At 43.0% G+C, this 25,519-nt stretch overlaps 1 protein-coding gene across 1 annotated transcript in view; it reads right to left on the bottom strand.

The window, feature by feature from the left end:
• The window catches only part of SEMA6B (semaphorin 6B), a gene marked incomplete at both ends in the record, with an annotated part of 68,997 nt that extends 43,828 nt beyond the window's left edge, over positions 1-25,169 (bottom strand). Inside the window, 4 exons of the mRNA XM_081321018.1 lie at positions 5,138-5,200; positions 11,846-11,906; positions 21,555-21,681; positions 25,064-25,169. Of these exons, the coding sequence (XP_081177144.1) occupies positions 5,138-5,200; positions 11,846-11,906; positions 21,555-21,681; positions 25,064-25,169 (357 nt within the window). The remainder of the gene's footprint in view (positions 1-5,137; positions 5,201-11,845; positions 11,907-21,554; positions 21,682-25,063) is intronic.
• Between the last annotated feature and the right edge of the window lie 350 nt (positions 25,170-25,519).

The following is a 25,519-nucleotide window of genomic DNA, read 5'->3' as shown; positions in this document are numbered from 1 at the left end:
CTGGCCCTAACCCATCTCCTCCTCAGGGATGCGGAGAGATTAGCTGTCCTGTCGATGGGCGCCCGGACACCTCCCTGTGCGACTGTCATTTCTGCCCTCCGTTGCCTCCCAACACGATGACTTTCATGCTCTACAAATCACCTTTTCCCCAGGTGAAGCAACCGCACCTGAGCTCCAATAATAGCCCTCATTTTCCAATGCAAATTGAAATTATGAGCCATCACGGCCACAAAACCTCTCGTCCTCAGCCTTTTCCCCTCTCGGGGGACCCTTCTCTGTCGGCGACAAGCAAGGTGGTCTCCAAGAGTCACCCTTGGACCCTCTGCGTAATTCTCTCCTCCCGGCAAACATTTTACATCCAACGTGATTTATTAACAGCCTGGCCTAATTGCTTTTGTAATTAATTATTTCTGGTCTGTTGATCGGAAGACACACATCTCGTAATCAGCGCGAAATCCAATTTCCAGATTCTATTAACACCTCGGCCGGGATGCAGAGATGACAGAAGTGTCTGGCCCCAAGGGGAGGTGGGGGGTGGGGGTGGGATGGGAGATCTCAAGGGGTCCCCAGGGGGGGTGCCGTTTGCGGGGAGATGGTGTGTACCTCCTAGCTCAAATGCGGCAAAGGGGGTTCACTTGCCAAAAGATCCTTTGGCTGCCTGTTTAAATTGCGGAGGGGAGAGGAATTCAGCGGAGGGAGGTGATCTTCCGTGAAATGGGAAAAAAAATTAAGGGGAGGGGGAGGGTGGAGGAAGAACGGGATGTCATCGTATTTCCAAATTTGGCACAGAGACATGTTTAGACAGGTCGCGTGATCCCTGATTGGCAGGATAATTGATTGGGTCCAGAGCATCTGGAATAAAAGCTGGTGTGTGTGTGTGTGTGTGTGTGTGTGTGTGCGCATGATTAGGGGAGGGTAATTGGGGAAAACTGTTTTAGGGGAAGCTTTAAAACGGTGTTTTTTCACACTTGGCAATTTTAAAATGGGTGGACTTCGACTCCCAGAATTCCCCAGACACATGCTTTAAGTTAGGTGGACTTCAACTCCCAGAATTCCTCAGCCAGCATCCTTTAAGATGGGTGGACTTTGATGCCCAGAATTCCCCAGAGAGTATGCTTTAAGATGGGACGGACTTCAATTCTCAAAATTCTCCAGCCAGCATCTTTTTCAGACAGGTGGACTTCAACTCCCAGAATTCCCCAGTTAACCTGCTTTAAGATGGACGGACTTCCATTCCCAGAATTCCCCAGCCATCGGCCTGGTCTGATGGGTTTAGGGGTATTTTAACGCTTTGTATTAATTTATTGAATTGGGCTGTTGTATTTAATATTTTTTTAATTTTTATATATTGTATTTTATTGTATTGCCCTGTACACTGCCCTGAGTACTTCGGGAGAAGGGCGGTATAAAAATTAAATAAATAAATAAATAAATAAATAAATAAAATAAATTTCCATCCCCCAAATCCCCCAGCCAGCATGCTTTAAGACATGTGGACTTTAACTCCCAGAATTCCCCAGTTAGCCTGCTTTAAGATGGATGGACTTCCATTCCCAAAATTCACCAGCCAGCATGCTTTAAGATATGTGGACTCTAACTCCCAGAATTCCCCAGGCCGTCACGCTTTAAGATGGATTCACTTCAACTCCAGCATGCTGGCTGAGGAATACTGGGAGTTGAAGTCCGTGCCTCACAAAGCGGCCAATGTTGAAAAAAAATGCACTAAAATCTTTCCCCAGCCTACTTTTGCATTATTTCTGCTTTAAGGGATTTCATTTTCTTGGAGAAAAGCCACAAGTTGAGTGCATTGAATTGGAAACAAAACAAAACAAAAAAAACACCCACCGGCCATCGGCCATCCCCGTTCTCCGGTGTTTTGGCTTCCTCTTTTTTTATCGTCTCTACAAAATGGTGGCAATAATGTGGAAAAAGGGGGGAAAAAAGAGAGACGAGAGACGACTTTTAAGCGATGGAGCTGGTTCCTTGCAGGCTGCCAGAAAAAACAATTAATATAGTTTCTCTTGGATCGCGAAGGCAGTTGGCGCTTCGAAGGTGAAAAATATTTTCGCAACGGAAGTTTAACCAAATGAAAACAAGGACGGCTTCCATGTTTTCCACACATTCGACCCAGCAAGCTATTTAAATATTTAGCATACGGTTTTTGAGGGGGAAAAAGAACTCATCAGAAAACTGAAATAGAGAAATGCGCCAACGTTTAAAAGGTTTGTAAATATTCTTTCCCTATTGGGGTGCAATCGAGAGGACGTTAGAAGCTAAATTGCGGGACGTCCCCGATTTGCGACCACGAGGGAGCCCGGCAGGTCCGTTGCTAAGCGAGACTGTTGTTAAGTGAGTTTTGCCTCGTTTTACGACCTTTCCTGCCGCACTCGTTGAGGGAATCACTGCGGCTGTTAAAGTTAGTCACCTGGTTGTTAAGTGAATTGGGATTTCCCCCCCCCCATTGATTTGGCCAAAGGGGATCATGTGACCCCGGGGTGCTGCGACCCGTCGTAAATAGGAGTCAGTTTGCCAAAGGGCTGAATTTTGTTTACGTGACCCTGGGGAGACCACAACGGTCGTCAAGTGTGAAAAACGATCCTAAATCACGCTTTCCGGTACCGTTGTTAACTCTGAATGGTCACTAAACAAGTGACTGTAAGTCAAGGACTTGTTTACAGCGTCCCTAAGATCATTCATTCATTCATTCATTCATTCATTCATTTATTCACTCACTCACTCACTTATTCATTCATTCATTCACTCACTCACTCACTTATTCACTCATTCATTCACTCACTCACTCACTCATTCATTCGTTTATTTATTTATTTATGTGTTTATTTATTGGTATCTTATAATATCTGAGATTTTATTACCCGGCTCAGCAGTTCAAATTTTTCCTCTTCTGTTACAGGAATTCAATTTACTTTTCTCTCATGGTTCATCTCTTATCAATACTATCCAGGGACTCCTCGGCTTACGACCACAACGGAGCCCAAAAATGTCTGCCGTTAAGCGAGACATTCGTTAAGTGAGTTTTGCCCCCTTTTGCAGACTTCCTCACCACAGGTTGCTAAGCGAATCACTGCAGGTCTTAAGTTAGTAAAATGGTTGTTAAGTGAATCTGGCTTCCCCCCCCCCATGGTCGCAAAAGGGGATCACGTGGCCCCCGGGGATGCTGCAAACCGTCATAAATAGGAGTCAGTTGCCAAGCGCCTGGATTTTTATCATATGACCACAACAGTTGTAAGTGTGAAAAACTTTTTTCAGTGCCGTCGCAACATTGAACTGTTGCGACGGCATGAACTGTTGCAAGTTTGACTTACCCCCATTCATTTAGCGAGGGTTCGAAAGGACAGCGGCATTGAAGAAAAAGTGACTTACGACCGGTCCTCGCACTTATGACCACCTGTGTGGTCATGTGATCAAAATTCAGGCCCTGGGCAAACCAGTTGCAGGGTCCTGGGGTCACGTGATCACTGTTTGTAATCTTCCCAGCTGGCTTCCGACAAGCAAGGTCAACAGGGGGAGGGGGGAATTGGATTCGCTTAACAACCGCCCGGTTCACTGAAGAACTGCAGTGATTAACTTAACAACTGTGCCCGCCCCCCAAAAAAAAAGATTTCAAAATTGATGTCTCCTCGCTTAACAACTGCCTTGCTTAGCAAAGAAGTTGGGGCTGTAAGTCAAGGATCTTCCGTACTGAGTATTGAGTATATCACCTTGGTTACTCCTTGCTCCACTTATTAATATAACATTATCTTTCTGCTAGGGAATTCTGGGAGTTGAAGTTGACACACCTTAAAGCTGCTATGGTTGTGAGACTCTAGGCTAAATGAAGCCAGTTCCTCTATTCCTCCTTTAAGAATAACAGAATATCAGAGTTGGAAGGGACCTTGGAGGTCATCTAGCCCAACCCCCTGCTCAGGCAGGAAACCCTATACCATTTTAGATAAGTAGCTGTCCAGTTTCTTCTCAAAAACTTCCAGTGTTGGAGCATTCACAGCTTCTGGTGGCAGGTTGTTCCACTGGTTAATTGTTCTGACTATCAGGAAGTTTCTCCTTAGTTCCAGGTTGCTTCTCTCCTTGGTTAGTTTCCATCCGTTGCTTCTTGTCCTGCCTTCAGGTGCTTTGGAGAATAGCTTGACTCCCTCTTCTTTGGGGCAGCTCCTGAGATACTGGAAGGCTGCTATCCTGTCACCCCTCGTCCTTCTCTTCATTAAACCACATTTGGGCACCCATTGAAAGGAAAAGAGGCCATATGTGCACACATTTTTAGATGCGCTTTTCACTTCCTTTCAGACATTCAGCCTGCCAAACCAGGGTCTTTCCCCAAGCAACGAGAGCAAGGGAGCCTTGGAGAATAATTGCAGGTTTTGGAGACTGTCCGAAATGTAAAATTTTGGAAGGACAGCCAAGACCAGGTTTTGCAATTTCCTTTGGATTTGCTGGTGATTTCTCCAAGGCCACTTTAAATGCTTAGCACAACCTCCATTCTCTCTGGCTGGTGTGAAACACACTCAATTTCCTTCCCTGAAACATTTTGCACATATTACGTTGCTCCAACTGTTTTCATTTTTTTATGTTTTGGATTTTTGTTTTTTTTTTTGTACTTTCAGGAGCGGCAAAGGAACTTTCCTGTTTATCAGTTTTGCCGAAGCCGTGTGGGAGCCACGCTTTCCAAAAAATGACAATTGTTAGTAAATTTGCCAGAAATGAATCATTGATTCCAGCTGCACAGGCAGGCTTTCTTGAAAATAGGATCTTAGTTGCCTGAGTCTGGAATCCGGAGAAGCAAATAATAATAAAAAAAATTAAAATAACAAATACAAAATAGTCCTCAACTTATGACCGTAATGGAACCAGAGTAAACACCAGTTTCTGGCAAAAAGCACAAATTAGGGTTTGGTGGCTACGCAAATGGTGGTAAATGTCAGCCTGCGGTTCAAAAACGCTGCCTTAGCCTAACCAGGTTTGCCAAAAACCCAGCACTGCTAATCTCTACATGCTAATCATGGTTAGTTCAATCCCGGTTAGATTTCCCTGCAGCTTTTTGGGGGGCGGGGGGAGTTGCCTGCTTGTCTATTTATGGTTCTCAAGAGGAAACATAAATCTAAATGGAAACTATTGTACTTACTTCGTGTTTTCCCTTCATGTGACAAATGTTGATGTCGTGTTTATTCGATCGCCAGGTCATTTTCTGTGTGTCAAGAGCAGAACAAAAAAAAAGCACATCAAATTTAAAAAAAGGCACGGTGGATAACTCAGAAAAATACACCCCCCCCCAACATTCACCCTGCCTTCCTCCCCACCCCCTTTCAACAAAACCTATTGACATTGCAAACCCCCAATTATGGCTGGCTGGGGCGTCTTTAAATTTTTTTTAAAAAAATATCTCATGATTGCTCATCTGTTTGCATCACATCAGCTGAGAGGAATCTGCAAGTTTAAAATGCAAATTTAAAAGTCCTCCGATGCCTTTCCGTGCCGCCAAAAAGAACAATTCCATCGCACCCCGGGGAATTAGGGCACCTTTTAATTTTTTTAAATTTTTTGAGTTTTTCCTCAATTTCCGTTGTTTGCAATCTTCCCGCCCGGTTCTGCCTCCGCTTGCGTTGCTCATGTTTGCAATTGGGATTAACAGTTTTGCAAACCTCTGCATTTCAGTCTGGAAACCTGCGCCGAAGACCTGCTTTCTGCGCGCGGATGCCGTTTTCCTCAAGAATATTTTATTTTTATACACACCCAAAGATGTGTGGCCTTATATCTAGAGTCGGTGCACGTGTCTGTATGTGTATAACAGTCCTGGACTTACAACCGTTCAACATTGGAAGTTTTTAAGAAGAGACTGGACAGCCAACTTGTCTGAAATGGTATAGCCCAGGGGTAGGCAACCTTGGCTCTCTTATGACTCGTGGACTTCAACTCCCAGAATTCCTGAGCCTGCCATGCTGAGGGGAAAGGGAGAGGTTTCCATGCTGAGCTATGCCGGCTAGGAATTCTGGGAGTTGAAGTCCACAAGTCATAAAAGAGCCAAGGTTGCCTACCCCTGCCTTATATTCTTCAAACAGGTTAAAAGGCCGCTGGGGACAAGGGGGTATCAATGGAAGGAGAGTAAATCTTATGTGGAAAGAAAGCATCCCGTGTTGACTGGGGAATTCTGGGAGTTGAAGTCCACAAGTCATAAAAGGGCTAGTTTGAAGACCACTATACTATACTATACTATACTATACTATACTATACTATACTATACTATACTATACTATACTATACTATACTATACTATACTATACTATTACTATTACTATTACTACAAATAATATAATATATAGTGTAGTATAGTACAGTATAGTATAATATAGTATTATGTTATATGATATATTATAATAAGGTAAAGGTAAAGATTCCCCCGCACATGCGTGCTAGTCGTTTCCGACTCTAGGGTCCGGTGCTCATCTCCATTTCAAAGCCGAAGAGCCAGCGCTTGTCCGAGGACGTCTCCGTGGTCATGTGGCCGGCATGACTAGACGCCAGAGGCGCACGGAACGCTGTTACCTTCCCACCGTCATGGTCCCTATTTTTCTACTTGTATTTTTACGTGCTTTCGAACTGCTAGGTTGGCAGAAGCTGGGACGAGTAACAGGCGCTCGCTCTGCTACGCGGCACTCGGGATTCGACCCGCCAAACTGCCGACCTTCCGATCGACAAGCTCAGCGTCCTAACCCACTGAGCCACCACGTCCCTTTTTATATTATAGTATAGTATTATAATTATTATATACTGCTCAAAAAAATAAAGGGAACACAAGATAAGACATCCTACTATTAAATACAGTGCATTGTGTTGTTTAAGTGTTCCCTTCATTGTTTTAAGCAGTATATATAACATATTCTTGAGTATGTACATATTTGTTCCTACTGTTTGCTAATCTAGTAATTTAGTTCTAAAAATGCAAAACGAGATAAGTTTCTATTCACATGCATAAGAAATATACTTTCTCCCAATTCCCTTCAAGAGAAAATGCAAAAATGCTTTTCCCTTTTATGGGATTTTCTGACAGCCTCTCTCTGACCCCTTCTGCAGAGAGCCACTGAGGTAGCACTTTCTCCAATAAATAAGAAAAAGGAATGAATGGATAATTTATTTTTAAAACAGGTGCACATAAGGAAGTGTCTGGAAAATTAAATTACTGGCGGTAAGTGACAGGAGAATTAAAACAGCCGAAACTATCGAAAAAAATAGAAATAAAAAGGAGGTTATTCCTTTAAGCCAAACTGGACAGGAGTTTTAAGCAATATAGAGAAAAAGGGAATTTCTTTAAGTGGAGGTAGGCTGAAATTGGTTAATAATAATAATAATAATAATAATAATAATAATAATAATAATAATAATAATAATAATAATGATGATGATGATGATGATAATAATAATAATAATAATAATAATAATAATAATAATAATAATAATAATAATAATAATAATAATAATGGTGGTGATGATGATAATAAATATCATCAAACATCCACATCTGCCTATCCCATGTCCTTGGTAAGGACTCGATAGGTAGACAAAAATGCCAAATCCAGTCTGAACATCTGGCTGACTGTGTGATGATTAATAATAACAACAACAACAACAAGTCAGTTGCCTAGCTTCTGAATTCTGATCACATGACCCTAGGGAGGTGCAATGGTCATAAATGCGAAAAAATGGTCAGAAGTGACATTTTTCAGCCTTGTAGGATTAGAGGATTGTCCATTTGTAAATTTGAACGGTCACTACTGTAAATGAATAGTCCTAACTGGAGGTCTGTAATAATAATAATAATAATAATAATAATAATAATAATAATAATAATAATAATAATAATAATAATAATAGTAATAATAATTTGGAAGGGACCTTGGAGATCATCTAGTCCAACCCCCTGCTCAGGCAGGAAACCCTATACCATTTCAGACAAATGGCTGTCCAGTCTCCTCTTAAAAACTTCCGGTGTTGGAGCATTCACCACTTCTGGAGGCAGGTAGTTCCACTGGTGAATTGTTCTAACTGTCAGGAAGTTTCTGCTTAGTTCTAGTTTGCTTCTCTCCTTGATGAGTTTCCATCTGTTGCTTCTTGTCCTCCCTTCAGACACTTTGGAGAATAGCTTGACTCCCTCTTTGGGGCAGCCCCTGAGTTACTTGAAGACTGCTATCATGTCCCCCCTCGCCCTTCTCTTCGTTAAACTAGACATACCCAATTCCAACAACTGTTCCTTAGATCTTTTAGCCTCCAGTCCCCTGATCATCTTTGTTGCTCTTCTCTGCTCTCTTTCTAGAGTCTCGACATCTTTTTCACATCGTGGTGACCAACACTGGAAGCCGTATTCCAAGTGTGGCCTTACCAAGGCCTTGTAAAGTGGTATTAACACTTCACGTAATCTTGATTTTATCCCTCTGTTAATAATAATAAAATAATAATAATAACCACATCAAGGTTGTGCCTAATTCGGGTTTAATTACAGTCGTATCTCGAAGGCAACCTGTATTTATTGAGGATTTTTCTGCTAGGCTTGCTAGAATGGCAATACAGCCCAATTCTTCACTTTATTTGAGTGGCTGTAAATCTGCAAATCAATTTTACAAACAGAGAGCAAATCTGTTGAAAGAAACGCAATGGGGAAAATTTTTATGTTTTACCCTGCGGCAAGTAAACCAACTCTTGATTGTTAGGTGTTGTTGTTTTTTTTCCTCTTGTTGCTCGGCCAAATCTTATTTATTTTTATTTATTTTTATTTTTTGCAATTGCTGGCTCTTGAGTGTGTTGCTGCTGTTAGAAACCTCAGGGGGGGAAAAAGTGTCAAGTCCTTTCGGTTCAGTGTTGCGAACCTCAACTCCCAGAATTCCCCTCTTGCCAAGTGAATTCTGGGAATGGAAGTCCAGGCATCTTAAAGTCGCCAAGACTGAGAAACGTTGTTCGGGGGGGGGTGGGGCGGGAAGTTGAGTGACAGGACAAATTGCAAAAGGTCCTTACAATCCCGACTCAGAATTGGAATGACGCTCAGAAATTGTTGAGGTCCTTAATCCGCCGCTGTGTGACTGGACCTACTTTACAACGTGTTTTTTTCTCCTGCTGGTCATTAAACAAACACCATGGTTGTTAAGGAACTCTATGATATCAATGGTTTGGGGGGTTTTTTGTTTTTTGTTTTTGCCAGAAGTAAATGCCGGAAACCAGCAACCATATTGAAAATTGCAATTGTGTAAGAGGTTCCCTTACCTGGGAGTAAATTTGACAGACTACCAGTTTTAAAAACATATCTACCATCCTGGATGCCGACTCCAACAAGCATGTTGCATGTTACTTGTTGAGAGTTTTATTTTACTTTATTTTATTTTATTTTATTTTAATTTTATTTTATTTTATTTTATTTTATTATTTTATTTTATTTTATTATTTTATTTTATTTTATTTTATTTTATTTTATTTTATTTTATTATTTTATTTTATTTTATTTTATTTTATTTTATTTTATTTTATTTTATTTTATTTTATTTTATTTTATTTTATTATTTTATTTTATTTTATTTTATTTTATTTTATTTATTTATTTATTTATTTAAAATCTAAAACAGCTAGACACAAGGACTGTTTTCCCCCCTCATGCCATCACTCTGCTAAACAGCTAATTCCCACAACACAGTCAACTTATTCCTAAACTATTCCTTATTTTCTTATGACTATAACTTTGTGGCGTGCATCCTACGATCTATAGGAGACTGGACAGCCATTTTGCCTGAAATGGTATAGGGTTTCCTGCCTGAGCAGGGGGTTGGACTAGATGACCTTGAAGATCCCTTCCAACTATTACTTCTTCTTCTTCTTCTTCTTCTTCTTCTTCTTCTTCTTCTTCTTCTTCTTCTTCTTCTTCTTCTTCTTATTATTATTATTATTATTATTATTATTATTATTATTAATTATTATTATTATTATTGTTTTATTTATGCTTTAGGTCGATTGCTTATTTAGCATCCTATGACCATCACTGAGTGTTGTAGCCTATGATTTACGATGAATGTTTTTTTTATGATAATCGTGATTTATCACTTATTGCTTGTATGTACGGCAGTGGCCAAAATTGTGGAAACCTTTTGGGGGGGAAAGTGTACAGTAGAAATGCCACCTTTGCTTAAGTTTCCACCCATTTTTCTTCTAATTTCTTGACAACTGCAGCCTTGTTCACTTAATAATACTATTTTACATCGCTTTCTGGGCAACTGGTCAACTCTTTGCACTATTACTTTAATTTTATTACGTTTTACAAGCTCACTAAATGAAAGAACACAAACCCCCCCCCAACCAACTTGATAGCGATCACATAACACACTGACAAATGTCCTCCTCTTGGCTTCAATACATGGCATCAATAACTGGATCCTACTGTGATCTGATTGGCTCATTGTCAAAACAAGAGGACACCTGATTGGCTCTCATTGGCTCATTGACTACAACCACATGAAGGGAAGCTAGCTGATATCCACCTAAGCAAGTTGCGCTTCCTTTTTCTGCTTATTTGGCTATGTAACTTTTTCATAGAATACAGCACAGATAATTGAACAAACTTTGTTGCATTACATTCTTGATTAAATTATCTTTCCATTGATATATAATTTTATGGTATTGCTGCAAAAAAAAAAGGTGTTATTAGCCATCAAACCTCAAAAATACACTTTTCCCAAAAGGTTTCCACAATTTTGGCCACTACTGTACACTGAGAGCTTCTGCACCAGAGATAAATTCCTTGTGTGTCCTAATCACATTTGCCTGATAAAGAATTCTATTCTATTTTATTTTTAAGATCTTTTTTTATAAAAAAAACAACCCGCCTTTATTCTTTTTGGTGAATAACTTTAAGGTGGCAAACATTCCTAATACTCCTTCCCCACTCCTATTTTCCCCACAATGATCCTATGAGGTGGGTTCGGCTAAGAGGGAGGGCCTGATCCAAAGTCACCCAGCTGGCTTTCATACCTAAGGAGGACTAGAACTCACCGTCTCCTGGTGATTGGCCCAATGTCACCCAGTTGGCTTTCATGCCTAGGGTGGGACTAGAACTCACCGTCTCCTGGTGACTGGCCCAAAGTCATCCACCCAGCTTTCATGCCTAAGGTGATTCTAGAACTCACCATCTCCTGGTGACTGGCCCAAAGTAACCCACCCAGCTTTCATGCCTAAGGTGGTTCTAGAACTCACCGTCTCCTGGTGATTGGCCCAAAGTCACCCACCCAGCTTTCATGCCTAAGGTGGTTCTAGAACTCACCGTCTCCTGGTGACTGGCCCAAAGTCACCCACCCAGCATTCATGCCTAAGGTGGTTCTAGAACTCACCGTCTCCTGGTGACTGGCCCAAAGTCACCCACCCAGCTTTCATGCCTAAGGTGGTTCTAGAACTCACCGTCTCCTGGTGATTGGCCCAAAGTCACCCACCCAGCATTCATGCCTAAGGTGATTCTAGAACTCACCGTCTCCTGGTGACTGGCCCAAAGTCACCCACCCAGCTTTCATGCCTAAGGTGGTTCTAGAACTCACCGTCTCCTGGTGATTGGCCCAAAGTCACCCAGCCGGCTTTCACGCCTAAAGTGGACCTAGAACTTACCACCTCTTGATATTTGGCCCAAAGTCACTTAGACAGCTTCCATGCCTAAGGCAGGACTAGAACTCACCGTCACCTGCTGATTAGCTTACTCAGCCAGCCAGCCGGCCGTAACCAATGGACCAAAATGCAATAATAATATCCTTTACAATTGTTATGGCTCTTTCTAATCTCCAATTTAGCAGCAGGAGGAAAAAGCTTCAGCACTCACCCGGTGATAGCGCATCTCTCCAGCGGTAGCAGATTCCAAGCTGATCCGGTATAAATTATCCCTGCGGAGAAAAGACGAAAGACGGAGGGAGAGGGGGAAAAAATGAAACTCACTGAGAGAAATACCTTTGCGGTTTCTCTTCCTCTGTCAACTCTTGGAAACCTCCCAAAACACAACCAGGCCACGTTTAACAGAATAGCAGAGTTGGAAGGGACCTTGGAGGTCATCTAGTCCAACCCCATGCTCAGGCAGGAGACCCTATCCCATTTCAGACAAATGGCTGTCCAGTCTCTTCTTTAAAACTTCCAGTGTTGGAGCATTACAACTTCTGGAGGCAGGTTGTTCCACTGATGAATTGTTTTTACTGTCAGGAAATTCCTCCTTAGTTCCAGGTTGCTTCTCTCCTTGATTAGTTTCCATCCGTTGCTTCTTGTCCTGCCTTCAGGCACTTTGGAGAACAGCTTGACCCCCCCCCCCCCTTCTTTGTGGCAAGCCCTTAGATATCGCAACACTGCTATCATGTCACCCCTGGCCCTTTTTTTCATTAAAACAAGACTTCTTTAAAAACAAACCGACAATAAAGAAACAAAGACTGAATTTGTAAAGAATGTTTGCAAAGCAAGAACATCCCAGAGTCCCAGGAATAGGCAGCCTTGGCTCTTTTATGACTGGTGGACTTCAACTCCCAGAATTCCTGAGCCAGCCACGCTGAGGGGAAAGGGAGAGGTTTCCAAGCTGAGCCATGCCGGCTCAGGAATTCTGGGAGTTGAAGTCCGCGAGTCATGAAGGGGCCATAGTTCCCTCATGCTGGCTCAGGAATTCTGGGAGTTGAAGTCCACCAGTCATAAAAGGGCCAAGGTTGCCTAACCCTGGCCTAGGCCTAGGCCGCTTTATGACTCGTGGACTTCAACTCCCAGAATTCCTCAGCCAGCCACGCTGAGGGGAAAGGGAGAGGTTTCCAAGCTGAGCCATGCTGGCTCAGGAATAATAATAATAATAATAATAATAATAATAATAATAATAATAATAATAATAATAATAATAATAATAATAAGAAGAAGTTGGAAGGGACCTTGGAGGTCATCTAGTCCAACCCCCTGCTAAGGCAGGAAACCCTATACCATTTCAGACAAATGGCTGCTCTAGTCCAAGGAAGAGAGGGATTAGGAGTGATATAATACAGGGGGGCCCAACCCCTGGGCTGTGGCCTATTTGGAACCAGGCCACATGATCACATGACTGCAGGGACGTTATGACGGACGGAATTCTGAGGATTGATTGTACCACTTATTCAGTGCTATAGTAACTTTTCACAATTGTTGAACAAATAAATGGTCGGAGGTCAGGGACTAGATGATCTCTAATGTTAATTCTGTTAGAGGGACGTTTCTTTTCCACCTGATTTTATCAAACAAGATAACTAAGTAAATGTAACTCAGTCCAGCCTGCACCAACGCCATGTGCATTTATCTCCATACTTTTTTTCCTTCCTTCCTTCCTTCCTTCCTTCCTTCCTTCCTTCCTTCCTTCCTTCCTTCCCTTTTCTTTCCTTCCTTCCTTCCCACCTACCTTCCCTCCCTTTTCTTCCTCTCTCCCTTTTCCTTGCATGCTTCCTTCCCTCCTTCCCCTCTCCCTCCCTCTTTCTCTCCTTTCTTCCCCTCCCTCCTTCCCTCCTAGCCTCCCCTTCTCTCTTTCCCTCCTTCTCTCCTTTCTTCCCTCCTCCCTCCCTCCCTTTGATTAGTGTGCCACATATCTCGTTTAGCTATATTACATATTTTTCAACCTCAGCAACTTTAAGTTGTGTAGACTCCCAGAATTCTCATGGAGTTTTGGAAATTGGGAGTCCACACGTCTTAAGAATACTGACTCCGTGGGCTGCTCCCCACCCATCCATCTTGCAAACCCCTGCATCCCCAACCCCGCACGGAATTCTGGGAAAGGCGATCCCCCTCCAATTTGGAAGGCAGCTGTTTTTTGGGGAACGGTTGCTTCGGTGATCCCCATCAGCTCTTTCTCTTGCCAGACAATTATAGCCCCAGGCCGGTGTCTTTTCGGCTGTTGCCGCTGCAATTCGAGGGGAACGTACGCTCTGGGGAATCCGGCTCCATCTTGTGCACATCTGTCCTTCTTTAAACTTTTATCCATCCCCATTAAATCGAGACTCAGCGGCTTGAAGAAGCCGTTGGCCAGCTGCGTTGCCAGGCAGGCCTCTCATTTGGAGTCAGCCGAATGAGACACCGGAGAGCATCCAGATGTTTTCTTTTTCCCCAACCGGCTTCATGTTCTGAGCCTCTGCGTCGCGAAACCGAGCCGTAACGGAAGTGGAAACCCTGCTTTATCATGCCTCGGTAAGACTACACTTGGAATGCAAAAAAAAATAAATAAAAAATGTTGAGACTCTTAAATGCCTTCTAATTGTCAGGACGTGCGAATTGTGATTAGGAGAGCTTTGAACCGGCATGGTATAAGCCAGGGGTAGGCAACCTTGGCTCTTTTATGACTGGTGGACTTCAACTCCCAGAATTCCTGAGCCAGCATGGCCCAGCTTGGAAACCTCTCCCTTTCCCCTCAGCGTGGCTGGCTCAGGAATTCTGGGAGTTGAAGTCCACCAGTCATGAAAGGGCCAAAGTTTCCCCCATGCTGGCTGAGAAATTCTGGGAGTTGAAGTCCACGAGTCATAAAGCGGCCTAGGCCTAGGCCAGGGGTAGGCAATCTTGGCTCTTTTATGACTCGTGGACTTCAACTCCCAGAATTCTTGAGCCAGCATGGCCCTGGTTGGAAACCTTTCCCTTTCCCTTCAGTGTGGCTGGCTCAGGAATTCTGGGAGTTGAAGTCCACCAGTCATAAAAGAGCCAAGGTTGCCTAACCCTGGTATAAGCAATCCTTCCTGTCGCAGTGGGTTGGACTAGAAGACCTTTGAGGTCCCTTTCAAATTTCTTCTTCTGGCTGTTACTGTATTTACCCGAAAATACTAATTTTTATACTAATTTTTATACTAATTTTTGCTCCAAAAGATGCATGAGGTCTTATTTTCCAGTTAGATCTTATTTGGTGGGGGGAAATACGGTAATAAATGCGTCTGGCTGATGATCTTAACTGGGGCTTATTTTGGGGGGTGGGGCTTATATTACGAGCTTCCTTTAAAAATCAGGCTAGGGTTTATTTTGGGGTAAATATGGTAGGTAACCGGGGGCTCCTTCTTCTCCTATCTGACGGGTTGCTAGGCAGATTCCCTTCCCTGCTTCTCTCAAGGTTACCTACACACTGATTAGGTTTCATAGAGCACAGAGCCGTACAGCTGGAAGGGACCTCAGAGGTCTTCTAGTCCAACCTTATAGACCATCCCGGTTCAAAGCTCTCCTAATCACAATTCGCACGTCTCTTGTTTTGCGCCCTGGACTGTAAACATCCTATTAGTGTTCATCAGTGCTGTGGGGACAGAGCAAGCGGCTGCGTTGTGGTGATGGTGTGATCGACACACTAGGAGGTAGCAATGTTGTTCAGGCTACCCTCAGTGTGGCGGGAGGGGGTGGGTGGGTGGAGGGAGGGGAAGCTGATGAGGATGTGGCTGTTTGGCTGCAGGGGGGCAGCTGGACCTAGAGGGAGAGGTGCACACTTTTATAAAGGGTGTGTCTACACATTGTTACCCCACAATCTCAGCTGTGTTCTTCTGGATTTAAAAGCACCATTAAAAAAACATAAATAGATAAAATGCTATGCTCAGAATGGTGTAAAACACATCTGTTCTGTTCTGTTCTGTTCTGTTCCATTATTCCTATTCCTATTCCTGTCCTCTCCTTGTTCCATTCCATTCCATATATTCTATTCTATTCTATTCTATTCTATTCTATTCTATTCTATTCTATTCTATTCTATTCTATTCTATTCTAAACTAATCATTTTCTATATTCTATTCTGTTCATTTTCTATATTCTATTCTATTCTATTCTATTCTATTCTATTCTATTCTATTCTATTCTATTCTATTCTATACTAATCATTTTCTATATTCTAATCTATTCTGTTCATTTTCTATATTCTATTCTATTCTATTCTATTCTATTCTATTCTATTCTATTCTATTCTATTCTATTCTATTCTATTCTATTCTATTCTATTCTATTCTATTCTATTCTATTCTATTCTATTCTATTCAGTCTAGTCTAGTCCATTCCAGTCCACATTTTCTATTCTATTCTATTCTATTCTATTCTATTCTATTCTATTCTATTCTATTCTATTCTATTCTATTCTATTCTATTCTATTCTATTCTATTCTATTCTATTCTATTCTATTCTATTCTATTCTATTCTATTCAAGTCTAGTCTAGTCCATTCCAGTCCACATTTTCTATTCTATTCTATTCTATTCTATTCTATTCTATTCTATTCTATTCTATTCTATTCTATTCTATTCTATTCTATTCTATTCTATTCTATTCTATTCTATTCTATTCTATTCTATTCTATTCTATTCTATTCAAGTCTATTCAGGTCTAGTCTAGTCCATTCCAGTCCACATTTTCTATTCCATTCTATTCTATTATTCTATTCTATTCTATTCTATTCTATTCTATTCTATTCTATTCTATTCTATTCTATTCTATTCTATTCTATTCTATTCTGTCTAGTCTAGTCCATTCCAGTCCACAGTTTCTATTCTATTCTATTCTATTCTATTCTATTCTATTCTATTCTATTCTATTCTATTCTATTCTATTCTATTCTATTCTATTCTATTCTATTCTATTCTATTCTATTCTATTCTATTCTATTCTATTCTATTCTATTCTATTCTATTCTGTCTAGTCTAGTCCATTCCAGTCCACAGTTTCTATTCCATTCTATTCTATTATTCTATTCTATTCTATTCTATTCTATTCTATTCTATTCTATTCTATTCTATTCTATTCTATTCTATTCTATTCTATTCTATTCTATTCTATTCTATTCTATTCTATTCTATTCTATTCTATTCTGTCTAGTCTAGTCCATTCCAGTCCACAGTTTCTATTCTATTCTATTCTATTCTATTCTATTCTATTCTATTCTATTCTATTCTATTCTATTCTATTCTATTCTATTCTATTCTATTCTATTCTATTCTTCTTGTCATGACTCCCGGCCTCTATAATCTGTCCCTGAGGTTTCTTTTATTTTGTCAGTTTTATGATTTTAAACATACCGATGCGCACAAATGGTCAGAAACACGCACTCTCTCCAAGGCAACCTTTAAAATTATTCCAGAATCTTTTAATCAACTGACTGGAATTAACTAAGGCTACAATTAGCCTTTGTATGTATATATTTACTGAACACTATTAAGACTGGGAATAAATTAATAAAATATTAATTTGGCTTTAAATACTGCTCCTGTATTTTTTTTTTGCCTCTGGTTTTAAGATGTTTCTTTTTTTTACCGTTTTCTAATCAAAAAATATCTTGCCTTCTCAAGGATGCTCACATTCTGTTTTGCGAGCATAGCAGTTAAAAAAAACACCTCATCTTTTTATTCATTCAGGCGTTTGAAACCGGGCTCGTAAAGTTTTAGATTATCTTTCCCCGGGTTATTCTACCCTACCCTAACCTACCCTACCCTACCCTACCCTACCCTACTCTACAAATTTACATAACATGCATCTGATGAATATTACCCTTGGCTATGTCGAGAGTATTTTTTAATGAGTCTCCACCAGCTGTGTATTTTCAGGCTTTATTTTTTTGTACTGTATGTGTGCGGGGTGTGGGTGTATATAAGTATTTGTTTTTAACGATGTGAGTTTGCTCAGAGTCATTTATTTCCTCCTGCGATCTTGTTTAAATTTGGGTTTAATGGCTTGTAATGGTTATTTAAGATGGTTTGAATTGTTGATTTTATTGTACACCGCCCAAAGTCACATTGGTGAGATGGGTGACTATATAAATTTGGCAAAGAGATAAATTACGTGTACTTGAAATGGGTGGCCACATAAATCAAATCAAATAAACCGAGGGAGGGAGGGAATTAAAAAGGGAGGGAGGGAAGGAGAGAAGGGGAAGAAAGAAGGGAGGAGGGGAAGGAGGGAGGGAGAAGGAAGGGAGGGAGGGAGAAAGAGAGAGAATAGAGATGGAGAAAGAAGAAGAAAGGGGAGAAGGAGGGAAGGAGAGAAGGGGAGGGAATAAAGAAGGGAAAGAGGGAAGGAGATAAGGGGAAGAAAGGAGGGAGAGAGGGAAGGAGGGAGGGAGAAGGAAGGAAGGAAGGAAGGAAGGAGAAAAAGAGATTGAGGGAGGGACAAGGGAAGAAAGGAGAGAAGGAGAGAAAGGGAGGGAGGAAGGGAGAGAGGGAAGGAAGGAAGGAAGGAAGGAAGGAAGGAAGGAAAAAGAAAGGAGGGAGGGATGAAGGAAGGAAGGGAGGGAGGGAGGAAAGCAGGAAGACAGGCAGGAAGGTAGGAAGGAAAAAGTGAGGAGAGAGCGAGGGAAGGAAGGAAGGAGGAAGGGAGGAGAGACAAAAAGGAAAGAGGGAGGCAGGAAGGATGGAAGAAAGGAAGGGAAAAAGGAGGGGAGGGAGGAAGGAAAGAAGAAAAGGAAGGATAAACAAAGGCGCGAGTATACTTCTGTCTAGCAGAAACTATAAGCAATTCTTCCTGTGAAGGACTTTTTTTATATAAAAAAATAAATAAATACGGCTGATCTATATCTTCTTTCCTGACGTGTTCACTTTCGGGACCTAATTTCCAAACTATCTTTGGGGAAAAAAATTCCCCTCTCAGCCAATTTCTTGGATTCTGAGCGATTGGACTCTTGCATCGCCGGCGGCAATACCTTAGCCTAATTAAGCCGGAGTAAGCCGAGAATTTGCCCCCCGAGGAGAACTTTATTCCCTACAAGTTGCACGATGGAAAAACCTGCCACTCACGCCCGATTGATCGTATCTGGGACTCGAAGAACGGCAACTGAACAAAGCCTTCATCCCCGCCCCCCCCACCCCCCGAGATCCTGGGGCACCATTAACTCGACCCTCAAATCCTAAATTAATTAATTCCCAGATTTCAGTGCTGAGGGCTGTGAAGCCACTGAAAAATTGGCAATTGTTGCCAAGATGGTGGGAGCAGGATAGTGTGGTTGTAAGATAAAGCGACAATGCCTCGCCCCCCCCGCAAAAAAAAAAACAATCCAAAACCCCAAACACACCTTTCTCCTTCTCTTTCTTCCAAAACACAACAGCCCTGCGAGGTGGGCTGGGCTCAGAAAGATTCATCGGCTTAGCTGGCTTTCCGGCCTAAGGTAGGACTAGAATTCACCGTCTCCTGGCGATTAGTCCTAAGTCACCTAGCTGGCTTTTATGCCTAGAAATCAACAGTCTCCCAGTGTTTGGACCAAAGTCAACCAGCTAAGCTTTCGTGTCTACGGCAGGACTAGAACTCACAGTCTCCTAGTGGCTGGCTGAAAGTCCACCAACTAGCTTTCATGCCTAAGGCGGGACTAGAACTCACAGTCATTTAGTGATTGGCCCAAAATCAACCAGCTGGTTTGTATGCCTAAGGCAGGACTAGAACTCACAGTCTCCTGGTGACTGGCCTAAAATCTCACAGACGGCTTTCATGCCTAAGGCGGGACTAGAACTCACAGTGTCCTAGTGGTTGGCTGAAAGTCAACCAACTGGCTTTCATGCCTAAGGTGGAACTAGAACTCACAGTCTCCAAGTGGTTGGCTGAAAGTCAACCAGCTGGCTTTCATGCCTAAGGCGGGACTAGAACTCACAGTCTCCTGGTGATTGGCTGAAAGTCAACCAGCTGGCTTTCATGCTTAAGGGAGGACTAGAACTCATAGTCTCCTAGTGGTTGGCTGAAAGTCAACCAACTGGCTTTCATGCCTAAGGCGGGACTAGAACTCACAGTCTCCTAGTGGTTGGCTGAAAGTCAACCAACTGGCTTTCATGCCTAAGGCAGGACAAGAACTCACCGTCTCCTGGTGATTGGCCCTAAGTCACCTAGCTGGCTTTTATGCCTAGTGGGAGACTAGAACTCACCACCTTGGTCACTAGACCAAATCGACTTACTCTCTCCCACTGCCCCCCTGTGGCTTCACTGTGGGTGCAAAGATTAATCCATGTGCCCCCTCCGCTGTTGCTTTCGCCTGCTCTTTTAACCCCCCCAAAACCCCATAATCCCCTGCTTTGCTGGGCACGAGGGGTAGTAGAAAAAGCAGCCTGTCACACCACCCCTGATGGAAGCCTTGGAAGGACCATGCCAACATTGTTCAACACCTTTTTGGCACAGCCAAAGGTGCTAGTCCTCGTGCAGTTGCACGAGAGCCCTGCCATTCTGTCGAGGTGTCAGAGCCGTGAAGCGTGGGAGGCGGGACCTGGGAACCCTGCCAGGAGGCACCACAAGTCGCTAGACCTCAATCCAGGAGGGGTGTGTGCTAATCTGAGAGGGGCATTATGGGAAAAGACCCAACTTTTCCCACAGTGCCGATCTCCTCTGTCTCATCTTCTTTCCGGCCCCCTCTGAAAAGCTCCCACTTTCTTCCTCCTGCTGCAACCGGACCACCATTGCTAATTTGTCTCGCTTTCCTGGGTTCGCCTTTTCAGGGGCTTCCCGTGGTCTGTAGGTTGCCATGGCAACGCAGCAGGCCGCTGGCTCCATCCTTTGGCTTGCTTATTCGGGATTTAGGCCGCTTTGCGATCGCCTCGTCTTATGGAAGCCTTTCTTTTTCTCGCCCGGCGGAGTGCCAGCTCCGGGCAGGATTTAAAGCTATCATTATAAAAGCAAAGCCTCCTTGGAAGCTGACGAGAGGGAACTCGTGCATGGACAGAGTGCTTCCCCCCCCCCATCCTTCACCATCTTTCGTTCGCAGACTTGAAGACTCCAGACTTGTAAACCTGGGGTGTGAACCCCACTCCATGGCTTCACTTGAATCTGGAGTAGGGTCCCCACAAGCTGCCTGCCAAACCCACTAGCCTCTGAGCATGTGAAGAGAACATTTATGAGCAATACGCACCGAGCGCTGCAATGGTAGAATCTCTGAATTAAAATAGGCCTCTTTTTCCCCCACCAATAATGGCTTAATTCTGGTTTGTAAAAGGGCGGGATCCGAGTTTCTAAATAGCTCTTACAATCTGGAGTCTTCTCACCTGATTATATTCTGTCAGGTGTTGATCAGGTGTTTCATAACTTCATACAAGAAACAAACAAATACGTTTACATGCTACAATATTATGTGTGTGTGTGTGTGTATTATATTATTATGTAATATATATTATATAATACACACACACACACATTATTATGTAAAACATAATAATACATTGATTAATTTAAAAGGTGTGGACTTCAACTCCCAGAATCCCCCAGCCGATTTGGGAATTCTGGGAGTTGAAGTCCAGGCCTCTTAAAAGGGAGCCAGACTGAGAAAATGAGTTTTGACTGGGGGGGGGGCATTATTGTAGTCAAACCGACAATTTTCCATTCAATTTTAAGCTAATCGCGTATTGCAAACTTCCTGATCCTCTCCCGGGCCTGCTCAAATAATTCACCAGCTCGGCTCCCCGTGTCATGCAGCAACCCATTGCTACAAGTAACCGAAATAGAACCTCCACGGTCCGCGGCAGTCTATCTTAGATTATACCAGCCGATCACCAGGGGGAAAAAATTCCAAAATTGGCGTCACTGCGTACTGTTGAACATCCGAGGCACACGGAAAAGTCACGAAAAGGCAAGCGAGTTACCTCTCCCCGATAAAGAGAGTCCGGTTGATGGTCAGCATCCGTTGGATATGGAGGCGCTCGGTCCCGGCCTCCTGGCTGGCGAACCGTCCGAGTCCGTTGCCCACAAAGACGGCATATTGCTTGACGTCTGCAGGAAATCAAGAAGAGAGAGAGAGAGAGAGAGAGACGGGCGGGAAGTTTCAAGTCGTCCTCAATTTACGACTCCAACGGAGCCCAACCTTTCTGTTGCTAAGCAAGACCGTTGTTAAGCGAATCACAGTAGTTCTTAAGTTAGTAACGTGGTTGTTAAGTGAATTTGCTTTCCGCTGCTTGTCAGAAGGTCGCAAGAGGGGATCGCGTGACACCCCCCCCCCAGGGACACTGCGACCGTCATAAATACGAGCCAGTTGCCAAGCGTCTGAATTTGGATCACGAGGCCAGGGGGATGCTGCAACGGTCGTAAGTCGGAAAACCTGTCGTAGGTCACTTTTTCCCCAACCCCGTTGTAACTTCAAACGGTCACTAAACAAACCGTTGTAAGTCGAGGACTACCTGTACTGGGCAATTCCCAAAGGAATCCTGGTCTAGTTATCCAACCTCAGGATGGGGAAAGTCCAAGGGGGCGGGAGGGTGGGGCGGAAATGCCCCGATGCTTTTTGATGGATGTAGGATCGGGTCTGGACTGCTGAGGTGGATTCAAATCCTACTTCAAAGAAGTTTTGCAAAGAGCCCTGGTGGCGCAGTGGTTAGAATGCAGCACTGCAGGCTGACTCTGCCCACTGCCAGCAGTTCGATCCTGACCGGCTCAAGGTTGACTCAGCCCTCCATCCTTCCGAGGTTGGTAAAAGGGGGGCCCAGATTGTTGTGTGTGTGTGTGTGGGGGGGAAACGGGACAACAGGCTAACTCTGTAAATTGCTTACAGGGCTATTGCTCTCTGTCTGTCTGTCTGTCTGTCTGTCTGTCTGTCTGTCTATCTATCTATCTATCTATCTATCATCTATCTATCTATCTATCTATCTATCTATCTATCTATCTATCTATCTATCTATCTATCTATCTATCTATCATTTATTTCTATCTGTCTGTCTGTCTACCTATCTATCTATCTATCTATCTATCTATCTATCTATCTATCTATCTATCTATCTATCTATCTATCTATATCTATTTATCAATTATCTCTATCATTTCTATTTATCTATCATCTATCAACTATCTCTCTCTCTATCATCTATCTCTATCAATCAATCTATATCTATCTATCATTTCTATCTATTTATCATCTATCAACTATCTCTATATCTCTATATCTATCATCTATCTCTATCAATCAGTCTATCTATATCTATCAATCTATCTCTATCATATCTATCTATCTATCTATCTATCTATCTATCTATCTATCTATCTATCTATCTCTATCTATCTATCTATCTATCTATCTATCTATCTATCTATCTATCTATCTATCTATCTATCTATCTAGCTAGCTAGCTAGCTAGCTAGCTAGCTACAATATCTATCTGTCTGTCTGTCTCTCTCTCTCAAGAGCTCTAGTGGCCCAGTGGTTAGAGTCCAGTATTGCAGGCTGACTCTGCCCACTGCCAACAGTTCGATCCTGACCAGCTCGAGGTTGATTCAGCCTTCCATCCTTCCGAGGTTGGTAAAAGGAGGACCCAGATTGTTGGGGAGCAATAGGCTGACTCTATAAACCGCTTAGAGAGGGCTGTAAAGCACTGTGAAGCGGTGTATAAGTCTAAGGGCTATTGCTATTGCTACTTCCCGTCATGCAAAGTTGTAATAACCTGGGAGAATGGCCTTGGAAGACTGGAGGAAGGGCTGCAGACCAGGCAATGGAAAGATAAGGGACAGCTGAGCCCGCAGAAGGAATGCGGGTGTGAAAAAGCCAAGTGTGTGTGGGGGGACTGCCCTGTTGTTTTTTTGATGAACGTGGGGGGGGAGGGTCAGGTTTGGACTGCTGAGATGGATTCAAATCTCTACTTCCTTCCACGCCAAGTTGCAACATTCTGTGTGAAAGACAGGAGGAAGAGCTGCAGATAAGGCCACAATTGGATAAGAGGCAGCTGAGACTGAACGGAGGGCTGGATAATGTCTCAGGACCCTCCCGAGTTTCTTGGGGTGTAGAGGGGACGGGGGACAGATGTACTTTCAGACTTGCAAGAGTCTATTAATGTGTCAAGGTATTGATTTAACAACAAGCCAGCTTATGTAATGTAAGATGTAAGATGTAATGATGGGAATGACTCAGCAGGGTCTGTGTCTCTTTAAGAGCCTTTTTACAAAAGGGAAGGCCCTGCTGATGTGTTCTCTCTCTTTCGTTTCCTGCTGTAATCGTGGTCTGTTGGATCCTGTTGTATTAGCACGGGTATGTATATTGTGCCTGATGTGTGATATTGTAGACAGTGTAAGATAAACCCCCATTTAATACAAACCACTGTTTACTGTGTTTACTCCTGGGTTATCTCAGCGCAATAAGACTGTGCACTCTCTGACATAACGTTACCATACAACAAAGATGAAACTAAAGTTCCTGGGTTAGCTACTTCTCTGGATTACTTCACCAGGCTAACACACTGCTCACATCTAGCCTTTTTCAGCCAGCAGGGGGCGTAATTCTCCAGTACAGATAGTCCTCGATTTACGACCATTTCCTTTAGCAAGAGTTTGAAGTTATCACCTCAGAAAAAATAATTTACGACCAGTAAGTATGAAGTTACAATTGTCACTCTAACCCACGGATCACATGATCGCAATCTAGGCATCTGACAACCAGCTTATAGTGGTATTTAGGATGACTGCCACATCTTGATCACGATTCACTTAACAACCAAAGATTTACTTAATGACCATGTAATTCATTTAATGACCACATGATTCTCTTAACAACCACACGATTCACTTAATGACTATACAATTTACTTAATGACTGCATGATTCATTTAATGACCACACGATCTACTTAGAGATCACATTATTCACTTAACGACCACAAGATTTACTTAATGACTATGTGATTCATTTAACGACCACATGATTCCCTCAACAACCGCATGATTCACTTAGTCACCGTACAATTTACTTAACGACTTCAAGATTCACTTAACGACCACACGATCTACTTAAAGACCACACAATTCACTTAACGACCACATGATTCACTTAACAGCCATAGGATTCATTTAACGACCGCACCATTCACTTGACAACCCTATGATTCACTTAACGACCACACTTCACTTAAAGGCCACACGATTCACTTGAAGACCACACAATTCATTTAATGACCCCACGACTCACTTAACGACCACACGATTCACTTCATAACCATGGTATAAATGGTCGTAAAATCAGGTCTGGTCATGTGAGGACTCGCTTAGCAACTGGATTGCATAGCGACCTTAATTCTGGATCCATGTTATGGTCGTAAGTTGAGGACTACCTGTAGTTCAACAAGGTAACCCCCCCAGTTGGAAAATGGTTTGCAAAAACTCTCCAGCCAGGCACTTACAGTCCTCCAGAGCGACGCTGATGGGCCCAGATTCTTCGGGGAAGTGGGCGCGAGACGTCCTCCCCAGCAGCAATAGGAAAATGAGAGGCAGGCAGGCGGGGCTCATGGCTTCCGTGCAGCGTGCCCTTCGCACCCCTGGAAAATTTCAAGGGAAGACAACCGAAGAATATTAAGCTATTAGCCAGTGGCGGGATTCAAATACCTTAACATCCGGTTCTCTGCGTGGATGCATGCCTGGGCCTCCGAGGCCTAGAACGGACTTCCGGAAGTGACATCCATCCACTTCCGGTGGGCCGTTCTAGGCCAGGGAGGCCTCCTCCAGTCCTCTGAGGCCTAGAACGGACTTCCGGAAGTGACATCCATGCACTTCCGGTGGCCCCTTCTAGACCTGGGAGACCAACTCTAGGCCTTCGAGGCCTAGAACGGACTTCCAGAAGCAGCGTGGGTTCAGCCGGT

This window comes from Vipera berus (genome assembly GCF_964194415.1).
Source record: "Vipera berus genome assembly, chromosome: 1".
In the NCBI taxonomy this organism is placed as follows: Eukaryota; Metazoa; Chordata; class Lepidosauria; order Squamata; family Viperidae; genus Vipera; species Vipera berus.
This window is presented reverse-complemented; position numbering and strand designations above follow the sequence as displayed.